The sequence below is a fragment of the Manihot esculenta genome, chromosome 18 (assembly GCF_001659605.2).
Source record: "Manihot esculenta cultivar AM560-2 chromosome 18, M.esculenta_v8, whole genome shotgun sequence".
NCBI lineage: Eukaryota > Viridiplantae > Streptophyta > Magnoliopsida > Malpighiales > Euphorbiaceae > Manihot > Manihot esculenta.
The window spans coordinates 10,272,222-10,286,676 of NC_035178.2; the positions used below are offsets into that span (position 1 = coordinate 10,272,222).

The following is a 14,455-nucleotide window of genomic DNA, read 5'->3' on the forward strand; positions in this document are numbered from 1 at the left end:
TTTGACCAGTTGGGGGAAGCCAAATGGTTCTCAAAACTGGAATTGAGGTCGGGATATTACCAAGTAAGGATTGCCGAGGGAGATGAACCGAAGACTGCATGTGTAACGAGATATGGATTATATGAATTCCTTGTCATGCCATTTGGTCTCACAAATGCACCAGCCACATTCTGTACTTTGATGAACAAAATATTTCAGCCCTTCCTTGACAACTTTGTGGTAGTGTATTTGGATGATATTATGATTTATAGTAAATCCTTACGAGACCATGTTGAGCACTTGAGACAGGTTTTCAAGGTGCTGCGGGAGAACCAACTTTATGTGAAATAGGAGAAATGCACCTTTGCTCAATAAGAAGTACCATTCCTCGGACACATTGTTGGTGGAGGAAAGATTAAAATAGATGAAGCAAAGATTCGAGCTATCCAAGAGTGGGAGGTTCCAAAGAAAGTAACTGAATTGTGATCTTTCCTTGGGCTTGCAAACTACTATCGCTGGTTCATCAAGGGGTACTCAGCCTTGGCAGCCCCTTTGACAGATTTATTGAAGAAGGATCGACCATAGGATTGGGGAGACAAATTGTAACGACCCGAAAATCGGACCGCTACCGGCGCTAGGATCCAGGTCGGCTTAAGGCCGCCGGGACCCGTAGCAAGCCTGACATGCAACCTGTAAACCTGACTAGTCCCATACATGATCAACAACATACATAAAAATTAAAACTTTTCTTTCACATACGTCAACCAAACTCAACCTGTGCATAACCATTAACATAACATTGATCCCTCTGTGGAATCTCATCAGTGCCCCCAAAGGGTGGCATAACAAGTGTTGAGTTGGCTAAACATAGTCATCAATAAACATTAAGCTCATGTATCAAAAAGGGATTACAATATACTATGGTCAAGCACACTTCTAACCTTAATATCGTTATATTACCTGTCCAAACATCATTATACAATCTGTCATGTCCACATTCTAACCATTACATGCATAAGACTTCATTACTCTTCTTGACTTCTCTGTCTAACCTGTACCTGCAAACCTGGGGAATTTGGGAGAGGGGTGAGCTACTAGAGCCCAGTGAGCAGAATCATAAAGCATTTAAAACACATGCTATCATGGAATGCATCACATCACAGTTAATCATATCAAGGATGAACTTGTCACCATTTAGCCCTCTACATAATCCAATTATGCCAGGGGCGTAGTGCAGGCCACACCTGGTCTTTCTCTTATACATAACATAACATAACATACATATTCCATGGTGCCGGGGGCGTAGTGCAGGCCACGTCCGGTCTTTCTCTTACATAGTGCCAGGGGCGTAGTGCAGGCCACATCTGGACTTCCATATCATATCATCATGTCATAACATATGAGGGCTAATGGATCATTCAACATTCATCCACATCAGCAACATATTATGCAATGCAACATATTCGTGATTTCTAATGCAAACAACCTAAAATATCACATGGCATCCGTGATGCATGAACGTGCTCAAAACTGATTTATTTATTTAAAAGCATAAGAGTTATTCCACTCACCTCTGGCTAGCTCTAACACTGACTGAAGCAGCTAACTCATTGCTGAGGTCCTCGGTTCCTCGGGTCCGAACCTACACAGGTGGACTCGAATGAGGGACCAAACAACAAGAACATAACTCTAAAAACATCTCCCAAAAACCCCTAAAACATCTCAAAACATCCATGCAAGAACATGCAAAGGAAGGCTGGACAGGGCACTTTCGGCGACAGGTTCGGCGGCCGAAAGTCCCTCCAGAGCCGAAAGTCAGGCAGGTTCGGCGGCACCTTCAGCGACCGAAACTCCCAGACAGAGACGAAACTCATGCATGTTCGGCGGCACTTTTGGCGGCCGAAACTCCCAGACAGAGGCGAAAGTCCTCTTTCGGGGGCAAGCTTCGGCAGCCGAATGCTGCCTCCACAAGAGGGTTCGGCGGCCGAAAGTCCCTTCGGCTGCCGAACCTGGTTTCTCCCAAAGGGTAGAAACTTGGTTCAAACATGCACAACCGCCTCAAATGCATACCATCATGCATTTAGCTCAACCAAAACATGCACACAAACTCCTAGGGGTCTCAAACTAACTTAAACCCCAACTACAACACACATACACAAGCATTTGCAAGCCACATTGCTCAAAAACTCATCAAAAACCCATAAACATAACTATAACCTAAACATGCATTCTACCCCCATAGATCTACTTAAAACTTACTTAAAACATACAATGAGCTTAAGATCGGCTCTTACCTTTTGAAGATCGAGAGAGAGACGACCTAAAACTCGGAGGTGGAAGAGGTTGGGTTCTTGAACCTCCAAGCTCCAAAACTTTGCTCAAAAGCTCAAATCTTCAAAACAAAGTTAAAACAAATGAAAAACTTGAAAGATCTAGAGGAAAAACATCAAAGATCGGTGAGGGACGGCGAAGAGCTCACCTTGGCCGAAAATGGGGAAAAAGCTCGCCCGTTTTCGGCTAAGGGACCCTTTTATAGTGGCTGGCCAGACCACGTTCGGGGGCCGAATGTGCCTCCGCATGCATGCCATGTTCAGCAGCCGAACTTGAGGTTCGACGGCCAAACCTGGACTTCCCTCACTTATGCTTTCGGGGGCCTAAAGCACACCCGCAACGCATGCATGTTCGGCGGTCGAACTTGAGGTTCGGCGGCCGAACCTGGGTTTTCCTCCAAGGTTGTTTTCATTCAAAAACTCATTTCCTCTTTTACTTAAAATCATCAAAAACATTAAAACATTTCATGAAAACATGTTTTTACCCTTCTAGAGGTCTCCGACATCCGAGATTCCACCGGACGGTAGGAATTCCGATACCGGAGTCTAGCGGGGTATTACACAAATGTCAGGAGGCCTTTAATGCTTTGAAGAAGGCCATGATTGAGGATTCAATGGTGATGTTGCCTAATTACAATAAACCATTTGAAGTCCACACTGACGCATTTGATTTGAAATAGGGGGCGTTCTTATGCAGGAGGGTCACCCCATTGCTTACGAGAGCCGGAAGTTGAATGACACCAAAATGCGCTACACCGTGCAGGAGAAAGAAATGATTGCAGTGGTCCATTGTTTGCGGACTTGGCGCCATTATTTGTTGGGATCCAAGTTTGTGGTCAAAACTGATAATGTTGCCACAAGCTACTTCCTCACCCAGAAGAAGTTGTCCCCAAAGCAGGCACGATGGCAGGTGTTCTTAGATGAGTTTGACTTCACCATGGAGTATAAGCCGGGATGGGCTAACTTGGTGGCAGATGCATTGAGTCGTAAAACTTGAGCTAGCAGCCACTAGCCAGCCCAACTTCCCCATGGATGATCATATTCGGTAGGGGATGATCCGCAAGCAAGGGATTTGTTGAAACTTGCAAAGGACAGCCAATTGCGAAGATTCAATGCTGATGGGGAATTAGTACGCACCAAGAGAGGCTGCTTATTTGTACCACAGTGGGAGAGTTTAAGGAAGGAGATCATTCAGGAATGCCATGATTCCCTTTGGGCTAGACATCCAAGAGTCAACCACACATTAGCCCTAATTGAACAGGCTTACTACTGGCCAAGAATGAGAGACGAGGTGGAGCAGTATGTGCGGACTTATCTTGTTTGTCAATAAGACAAGATCAAGCCGAGAAGAGCCGCTAGATTGCTGGAGCCATTGCCCATTCTCGACAGGCCTTGGGAGAGCATTTTTATGGATTTCATCATCGGCTTGCCAAAGGTTGATGGATGTGGCAATATCATAGTTGTGGTAGACCGATTAAGTAAGTATGGAGTTTTCATTCCAGCACCAGTTGCCTTCAATGCTGAAGATGCAGCCAGACTTTTCTTTAGACATGTGGTAAAATACCGGGGGATTCCACGGTCCATTGTAAGTGACCGAGATGCCCGCTTCAAAGGCAGGTTCTGGACTAAGCTATTCAAGTTGATGGATACTGATTTGAATTTCTCCACCAGCTTTCATCCACAGACCGACGGACAAACAGAACGAGTTAATGCTCTCTTGGAGATGTATTTGCGGTACTTTGTGAGTGCCAATCAAAAAGATTGGGTCCAGTTGCTTGATGTGATCCAATTTTCGTATAACTTGCAGAAGTCTGAAGCAACCAGGGCAAGTCCATTTGAAGTGGCTACAGGGCAACAGCCGCTTGCTCCTCACACTCTTGCCATTGGATATTCTGGAAGGAGTCCAAAAGCATATAAATTTGCCAGGAGTTGGCATGAGAAGAACGAATTCGCAAGGTCTCATCTTGAGAAGGCTATAAAGAAGATGAAGAAATGGGCCGATACCAAGAGGAGACATGTTGAGTTCAAAGAGGGAGACTTGGCGATGGTAAAGCTCCTCCCTCACACTGTTCGCAACTATGGCAAGGTGCATAAGGGACTGCTCCGTCGTTATGAAGGACCCTTCCCCATTGAGAGAAAAATTGGCAGGGTGGCGTATAAAGTCAAATTGCCTATCCATATCAAGGCACACCCAGTTTTTCATGTAAGCATACTCAAATCGTTCCATGGAGTTGATGAGGAACCAGGTAGAAGTGAGTCCCATCAAGCTCCTACCATAGTTGGAACTATTCATGCTCATGATGTAAAAGAAATAATTGCTCATCGAGTGGTTCCAAGAAGGGGCAATCATCCGAGCTACAAGGAATACCTTGTGAAGTGGAAGGGACTTTCCGATTCAGAGGCAACATGGGAGAACAAACTGACTCTGTGGGACAAGGAGGACCATGTGCTTGCATACTGGCAACGAGGACGTTGCCCGAATTAAGTGGAGGAGAATATGACACCTCCCCAATTTTCTCCCTAAAATCCAAAATTTTTCTCGCAGGAGATAAGCACCTTCCATGTGGGATGATTGAGGGAACAGACTGATTTTTGGGCAATTCAGGACTGACGGGCCCGATTGGCGCGTGGACAGGCTGATCGTACCACAATCTAGGTGTCAGCAGGAAGCTAGCAGGCCTACGGAGGAGAATTGGAGCAGCGCATCGCAGTCTGGGCGCCAACATGAAGCTGGCAGGCCTACGGAGGAGAACTGGGGGGCGACACACCAGTATGGGCGCCAGAAGGAAGCTGGTTGGCCAATGGATGAAAGTTGAGGCGCCAGAGCCATGAGAGCTGGGCGCAGGAGCTACTGGCGAGAACAGTGGCAGGCAAGGATTGTCTGGGCTGAATCCGTAGGCCAACTGGGAGAGCACCAGCCCGAGAATGCACCAGGCAGATTGGGGCACGCGGTAGGCCTACTGGGCTAAAGCAGACTGCACAGAATTAGGCCAATTCAGGCAGAAGCAGGCTAGGGCGATGGGCTGCGTCTGGCAGCCCGTTTGAGCAAATTTGGACCAATTTTCAGCCATTAATGGGCTGTCTGAAACTAGGGGTCAGTAAGTAGAAAGTCTTCAAAATACTCTCTACATGGGCAGAAGAGCAACTTGCTGGGAAAGACAAGACAGCAGCCTATTGGAAAAGTCAGGACAGTAGCTTGCTAAGGCTGCCAAAACAGCAACTTGCTGGGGAAGACAAAACAACAGCCTATTGGGGAAGAAAAGACAGCAGCTTGCTGGAAAAGCCAAGACAACAGCTTATTGAGGCAGCCAAAGCAGAAAGACAGTAGCCTGCTAAGGAAGACAAGACAGCAGCCTACTGAGGAAGACAAGACAGCAGCCTGCTGGAGAAGCCAAGACAGCAACTTGCTGGAGCAGCCAAAATAGCAACTTGTTGGGGATGACAAGACAACAGCTTGCTGGGGGAGCTTCACCAAACCACTTGATAGATTCAATGAATCTGCTAGCTTGTGAATAAATTATTGGAAGCTTCTCTTGGAAGCTTTATTCTCAGCTACACATTAGAGAGGTACAGCAATTATAAATAGGGGTCCCTTTGAACAGATTGGGACATCAAGAGAGAGCCTTGTAAAGAGAGAGTGAGCTATTAAAATCACACTTGTAAAGCTTCTTTTACTTAGTAAACTTCTGCTCATTTGCTCATTTATCTTCCCAATTGTTTTCCTTTCATTATGCTACTCTTGTGCTATTCTTTTCCACTTTTTCTACACAAGTGCCATCATTTTTTTCACTTGTTGGTATGGGAGACTGACTTAGTTCATTTGAGGAGCTAAGGCCGCATGGAATTGAGGATAAACTGCAAGTTCCGTGACATACTGCGCTGGATTCTTTTTCTGGATAAGGTTTTTCTTCATTGTGTTATGGGCTGGGATTTAATTCTCGTTTTTTCCCCCTAATTTTGAGATATCCTTAAACTACAACTTACTTTAATAAAAAAGAAACTATAACTTATTGGACTTTCTTAATGTAATTCTCTTATTTGTATTGTAAAAAAAAAGAGTTGATTTGTTGAGAAGGGCTAATTTTAGATTTCTAAACTTTATTTTAAAACCTATTTTTATTTATTTATTTATTTTGCCTCTTTAACCCTTGCAAGGCAATTTTCCATTAAAAAAAAGAGTCTACTAACTTGTCGAATGATGGCAATGAGTAATGACCTTTTGGATATACTTTATTCATGTTAGTAAAATCCACGCACATTCTCCATTTCCGTTAGCTTTCTTCACTAGGACCGCATTGGCGAGCCATATGGGATACTGGACTTCATTTATCAACCATGCACTCAAAAGCTTACCAACCTCTTTTTTGATCACTTGCTGCCCCTCTGGTACAAACTTTCTTTTCTTTTATTTGACTGGTTTGATGGTCTTGTCAAGAGAGAGCTTATGGGTGATGAAAGCCGGGTCCACACCTGTCGCATTTTTTGGAGGCCAAGCAAAAGTGGCTACTTGGCTCTTTAATAATTCTATTAGAAGAATCTTTGTTTCACTGGTTTGTTCAGTACCAAATTGTACCTTTTGATCATTACCTATCTGGACCTCCTTTACCAAGTCTGCTGGCTCTTACTTTACGTGAGATTCCAACTTCTCTAGCGAGTCGATGGGCATTTTTGTTTTCTTGAGGCTTCTTGTCGGGTGTCCATAACCTTCTTTCGCCAACCTCAGATTACCTCGGACCACAACGATTCCTCCTGGAGTTGGTAGCTTAAGACACATAGCGCACATATTAATAACAATACCATGATAATTTAGGACTGGGCGGCCAAGTATCACATTGTATGCAAATGGGATATCTACCACTGTAAATTTTGCATATAACTCTCGCCTATATTTTTCATCACCCAGTACCAAGGAAAGGTTGATTGTGCCTAGCACTACCACGGTCTTATCTCCTAATCCCATTAATGGATAGGAAACTCTGATAAGGTTGTTTTTATCCAAACCTAACTTTTTAAAAACATTTAAGATGAGGAGGTTAACGGAACTACTTGTATCCACCAATACTCGCCTTATTTCGTACCTGTTCAGGAGGATCTTAACGACTAGTGGGTCATTTTGAAAGAATCTAATCGCTTTTTCTGCAGGGTCAAACTTTACGTCTTGTTTGACCCATGATTCCTATTCCATTGACAGGACATCTTCTACTATACACTTAGTTTTTCCTTTGATCTTTTCAAGTCCTTCTGTAATGACATGTACTACTCTGGTCATTTCAAGAGATAGAGATGAGAGATTCTTTTTTAATAGAGAAAAATAATAAGAGACCGATTTTAATTCAAATAAACAGAGAGATTTTAATGGATCTCTTGACAGTGGAATCAAATGATGTTGCATAGATAAGATTAATGACATGGTCGGAATGGAGCTGCACTGTGATTGGCTAACACTTGGCAGCCACTCCGACGCTCAAATCAGTAAGTTGAAGAGAAGGACGAGTATAATGTTTAGAACTCAAGAGTAGTATGAGAGACAGTGTACCTTTGCCTTTGTGATCCTTCTCTTTTTATATTGTAAAAAAGTGGAGACAAATTTATCATTTTTCGATAATCCGGCGTGACGTGGCTGGCTACTTGGTAAGAGATATCGTCAGCTAATAGGTTGGTAATCTCATAATTACAAACCGTAACGGGATATACTAGATTATCCTTATTTAACAGAATCTTTGTGTCGAGACTTGCCCTATTTAGGGGAGGACAAGTCTTGATGATAAATCTGGGTATTAAGGCATTCGAGTCTACTTTTTTCGGGTGAGATCATATTATTTATTTATCAGATTTTTACCACTTGGACCTATTTTGTGATGATATCTCATAATTTATTTTGGACGATTTTTATGTAGCATCAGATATTTATCTAAAATATTAATTTAATAAATAGTTACCTAATAATATTAATATCATTATTAGAAATTATTTGGTGTATTTTATAATATAAGTAAAAAAAAAAGAGCATTGCCTTTTCATTTGAAAAAATTCCAATTAATAGAAAATGATGCTCTTATTCCAATTAATAGAAAATGATGCTCTTACTTTCATTATGAAGAAGATAAATTCAATATTGAGCTATGAAGGGATGAGAGCAAGTATTAAAAAAAAAAAATTCATTCAATAGAAACCTATTTTAAAAATTTATTTATCATATTTGACTATTTATTTGAATAAATTGAAAAAGGTTAGGTGTCATTGTCTTAATTGTGACTTGGAAAAGTGGTTTTGCTTGTATTTTCATTGAAGTATTATTATTATTTAGAAATTTTACTATTTTGTTTTTATAATTTAATCAAATGAATTATATATATATATATATATATATATATATATATATATATATATATACTTTTAAAAAATATATTAAATAGTTTTATCTTTTTAGACACTCAGTTATTTAGTTTCTTTTCTTTTTAATTTATTAACTATTTAACCGTTTTGTTTATTTAAATTTTTAGTAATGTGTCAAAAACTTAAAATATACTTGTCTTTAATTAATATTTATAATTTTAAAATATAAAAATTCAGTCCTTATAAAATATTTTATTTTTATAATTTTAAAATTAAAAATCATTTAATTCTTATAATTTACAAATAAATAACTACCTAGTATTTATAATTAATGTGATAGATTAAATAGCTAACGGTAAAAAAATAAATATACCATTTATTATATTTCTAAAAAATTTGAATAACAAAATAGTTTTAAAATTACATAAATTAAATAATAAATTATTAAATGCTTTAAAAGAGTACTATAAAATTTTTAGCATGTGTACCTAAAAATTAAATTTAAAAATATTAATTTTTTTACTTCTACATATACAATTAGAAAGTTATAAATACATAAAATTATTTCAATTTTTATTTTTTTTACTTAATTTTATGATTTTATTATTTTTTAAATAAAAATTGAGGAGAAAATTAGATATTGAAAAGTAGAATTTAAAATCTTTTAAATTTAGTCAAATGCACTTATCACTGGATTAAATTTGTGAGTATAATTTTATAATTTTATCATTAAATAATACCAATACCGAATAAATATTATCCTGTTCTGAAATTTTTAAATCTTATCTTATTAAGAATTTATATTTTTTAATACTTGGATTTATTTTTATATGTTATCTTATTAATTTTTTATAATATATTTTATTTTTTATTTTAAAATTAAATTAAAAAAAATAAATTATTTTATTAAAAAATATTTTCTAAATATTTTTTTAGAGAATATAAGTTATTTTCAAAAACAAATGAAATCTTAATATTTTTATCTAATCAAAATATTAATATTTAAAAATTGAACGACTAAATGATAAAAATTATTTTTTTTAGAATTAATTAACTACTATTAATAAATATAATAATTAATCGTTATTAAAATAATTAATATTATTGATTATGATTATAAATTATAAATTAATTTTTCCTAAAAATTTTTTAAAAAAGAGAAAATTTCAATTTTCTTTCTTTGTCAAATTTTCTAAGTGTAGACCTTTAATAATAATATTATTACACATATCCTTTTAGAAAGTTAAAGTAAGTTTTCAGATTTGTAATTTTCAAAAGGTCTTTTTTTTTTCTCTCTCTCTTCTTTTAATGAGTGCGTTGAAATTTATGGATTTATTAAAGGTGATAGACAATATTCTTACCATTCTATAAAAAAAAGTATATATTATTTTTTAAATTAAAATTAAATAATAAAAAATAAATTATTTTATTAAAAATATTTTTATAATATTTTTTTATAGAATGGTTTTATAAATTTATTTTTTAAATATAAATTATGTTTTATAAGTAAACAGAGGTTTAGATTTAAATTACAGTTATAAGTTTTAAATATTTTTTAATAAAGCAGTTAGTTTTACTTTCAAATTAAATTAAAAAAATTTATTTAAATAAAATAATATATAAAAATGAAACGGGTGATTTAAAAAAAATGATAATTATTATAAAAAATAAGAGGGGGGAAAATGTGAGAAGAAAATAAAACGGTAAAAACTTAGCAACGGACGAGATGGGTCCACAAGACAAAGTGGCATGGTAGCTGGCAAACCGGTCTTGACAGTCTGGTTTCTTCTCCATGTACACATCAGCCCTTGCCTTGTTCAAACTCCTCCTCCTTTTAAGCCTCACTCTTCCCTCTCAACTCCTCTGTTCTCTATCTCTCTCTCCCTGTCTGTAACAACTCTTTCTTTTTCTTTTTTTGATCTCTCTCGAGCAAATCTTCATCGTCGGCCATGGCTGAGGAGACCCAGAAGTCGGCAGCACCTGCACCGGAGACTCCTTCAACTGAGGAAGTAGTTGTGGAGAAGCCCGTTGCTGAAAAAGACCATCCACCGGCTCCTGAACCAGAACCTGAGGCACCGGAAAAGCCTGCACCTATTGTTGAAGAGGTGGTTGCTGTTGAAGCTGACAAATCTAAGGAAACTGAGGATGTTAAGATTACCCAATCGGCTTCTTTTAAGGAAGAGACTAATGTTGTTGGTGAACTCCCTGATGCTCAAAAGAAAGCGCTTGATGAGTTGAAACAGCTTGTTCAAGAAGCACTTAATAAGCATGAGTTTACTGCTCCGCCTCCGCCGCCACCTGCTAAGGAAGAGGAGAAGCCGGCTGAGCCTGAAAAGGCTGAGGAAAAGGCGGAGGAGAACGCTGAAGTGAAGGAGGATGTGAAGGTTGAAGTCAAGGAAGAAGAGCAAACTCCTGATGCTCCTTCTACGAGTGAAGAGCCCAAAGCCGAAGAACAACCAAAATCTGCCGAGGCTGAGACTGTATCCCCACCACCTCCACCGCCAGTGGAAGCAAAAGAGAAAGAGAAGGTTGAAGTTCAAGAAGAGGAGAAGGTGGAAGAAAAAGAAGAAAAGAAAGATGAGCCACTGGCGGAAGCTGTTGTGGTCGCTGAAGAGGTGGTGGCGAAGGTTACTACTGTGGATGAGGATGGAGCCAAGACAGTGGAGGCAATTGAGGAAACCGTAGTAGCAGTTTCTTCGACTCCTACTGCTGCAGAGGAGCCAGCCCCCGCCAAAGAAGCTGAGGCAGCTCCAGTGGAGGAACCCAAAGCAGAGGAAACACCTGCTCCTCCTCCACCACCACCGGAAGAAGTTTTCATCTGGGGAATCCCACTTCTTGGAGATGAGAGGAGTGATGTAATCCTCTTGAAATTCCTGAGAGCCAGAGATTTCAAGGTGAAGGATGCCTTCGCCATGATCAAGAACACCGTGCGCTGGAGAAAGGAGTTTGGAATCGATTCTCTGCTTGAAGAAGACCTTGGAAATGAATTACAGAAGGCTGTGTTCATGCACGGATTTGACAAAGAAGGCCACCCTGTGTGCTACAATGTTTTTGGTGCTTTCCAGGACAAGGAGCTCTACCAAAATTGCTTCGCTGACGAGGAGAAGCGTGTGAAATTCCTGCGATGGAGGATTCAATTCTTGGAGAAAAGCATCAGGAAGCTTGATTTCAGTCCAAATGGTATCTGCACTATAGTCCAAGTCAATGATCTGAAGAATTCTCCTGGGCCTTTCAAGAGGGAGCTCAGGCAAGCCACCAATCAAGCCCTTGCTTTGCTTCAAGATAACTATCCTGAATTTGTTGCCAAACAGGTAAATGGTCTTAGCCTGTACAACCTCTTGAAGATTGATTTTTCAATATTCATTTCATTTTTTCTCGTCTTCAATCATGATTTGATCTGGGTTTTGGTTTTTGCAGGTGTTCATCAATGTTCCATGGTGGTATCTTGCATTCAACAGGATGATCAGTCCATTCCTGACACAGAGGACCAAGAGCAAGTTCGTTTTCGCTGGTCCATCAAAATCTGCAGAGACCCTTTTCAAGTAAGTCTGAAATTTTCCCTTATCTTGGCTGATCATTAATGTCTTTCTAGGAATCTTTCTGTTTTTTATTCTTCCTTATCTCGTCATCATCATTAATGGTTCTGAAACAGTTCTTGACTTTAATTTCCTCTTTATTGCACAATAGATATGTAGCTCCTGAGCAAGTTCCAGTTCAGTATGGAGGATTAAGCAGGGAAGGAGAACTAGAATTCTCTGTTGCTGATTCTGTAACAGAGGTTATAGTTAAGCCTGCAACCAAATATACTGTTGAATTCTCATTTTCTGAGGTGGATATCTAATATTTATCAAATCCTTCTTCAATCTAAAATGTGCAAAAATTTAGTACTGAGTTGCATAATTTGCAGAGGTGCCTTCTCTTGTGGGAACTCCGAGTCGTGGGTTCGGAGGTGAGCTATGGAGCTGAGTTCGTGCCGAGTGCAGAGGATGGCTACACAGTTATTATATCAAAAACCAGGAAGATTAGTCCAAGTGATGAACCTGTAATCTGTGACAGCTTCAAGATTAGTGAATCTGGCGAGGTTGTTCTTACCATTGATAACCAAACCTCCAAGAAGAAGAAGCTTCTCTACAGGACAAAGACTAAACCCTTGTCTGAATGAGCTTCAGGAATCTAATGCCATTGTTGGGTTTCAGTTTCCAATCAATTGAAGAATGGAATTGCAGAAAATTGTCATTAAAAACAGGGTTTTTTTGGGTTTAAATTGAAATTTGTTCTATAAAGTATGGGGAATTTATTTATTAGTTTTATTTTTCTTGTGGGGGGTTGTTATTTGGTGTTGGATTGGATACAAATTACTGGTAAAGAACAATCTGGTATTGTGGAATGTGAATGTTTCTGTCTCCATTACGGACAGTGTCTCTGTTGTTATTCTTCTGTAAAATCCGTGTAAATTTGAAATGTAAAACCTTTCATCCATTTGTTACATACAGATTAATTTCACCATTTTCCTTTGCAAGATTTGAAAAAAATGATTCAATTTAAGATGAGATTCCAGCGAGAATAGATTCATTCTGACTAAAGGAAAAGACAATGCAGTGGGAGTTATCATTTGCTTTTTGGTGAAGCATACACCAATTCAAAATTTTCTCCCTTTTTTTGTTTTTTTATCTGTTTAGACAGCTAGCTGAAAGTGATTTTATTCTTTGGAGCCTCCTATGATTTGTTGATATTTTTCTTTTTGACATGATGAATTTTGAATTATTACAAAATAAGTCCTCCAAAAACTCTCTTTGTCTTCTATAAAGACAAATGAAAAAATATTTTCAGTTTTAGTACTTAGACCTTTTCCCTTTGAGTTACTTTTATGCAATTTGGACTAAATTTTGTACTATTTAGCACAAATTAGCATGATTTAGATTATTGTCTTCGTCTAATAAAAAATACTCCCTCCCTTTTGAAAAAATAAATTTATCTTTTATATAAATTAAGAAAATATAATTAATATAATTAAAAACAAGAAATTTTATAGTATTATCTTGATTAATGCTCTCAACTCATATCGTTCTATTATTACATTATTCTTTAAATTAATAAATTATATATTTTTTTTATAGATATTAAATAGTGATAATATTAAGAAGCTAATTATTTAGAAAAAGAAAATTTACTTAAATTTAATATGAATAAAAAAAGGAAAACTAATCTATTTTTATCTGATAGGAAAGAATATATTCCAGGTCAAATTTTTTATCCTAATTTTTTTTAGGAAATCATTCTTGTCTTATTTGATATTTGAATTTTAAAAAATTAAAATTACTTGTTAATAAAAATATTTATTTTAATAAATAAAAAAATTCTAAAAAGAAAAGTTAAAAATATTTTAATAAATTTTTAAAAAATAATAACGATGTTTAAAAACTAAACAGTATTTTTTTTTAACAGCCACCTCTTTAAGACCATTCCTCTACACGGAGACATTGGATATGCCAATAAAATTATTTTAATTTTTTTGAATTAAAAATATATTTTGAATATAAAAAATTGTTCATAATTTTATTAGAGTTTATTTAAATTATTTTTTCATAAAATAAATCATTTAAAACAAAATACAAATATTAGTGTTAAAATATTTTTTTTTAAATTATATAAATATAAAATTTAAATTAATTTTTATAAAACTATGTAGGATATTAATTTTTTAACTGAACATTTTTAAATTAAAAAAATTAATTTCATTAATTATAAATAAAAAATTAATAAAATTTTTTTAAAATAAAGTAAATTAAATCCTTATGAAATTCTTAATT

At 37.1% G+C, this 14,455-nt stretch overlaps 1 protein-coding gene across 1 annotated transcript; it reads left to right on the forward strand.

Annotated features, from left to right (window-relative positions):
• Window positions 1–10,474: 10,474 nt before the first annotated feature.
• Window positions 10,475–13,151, forward strand: LOC110606617 (patellin-3). Its single transcript, XM_021745510.2, has 4 exons — window positions 10,475–11,956; window positions 12,063–12,187; window positions 12,333–12,474; window positions 12,553–13,151. Exons 1-4 carry the CDS (start codon window positions 10,595–10,597, stop codon window positions 12,805–12,807), a joined length of 1,884 nt encoding a protein of 627 aa, XP_021601202.1. The 5' UTR covers window positions 10,475–10,594; the 3' UTR covers window positions 12,808–13,151.
• Window positions 13,152–14,455: the final 1,304 nt, after the last annotated feature.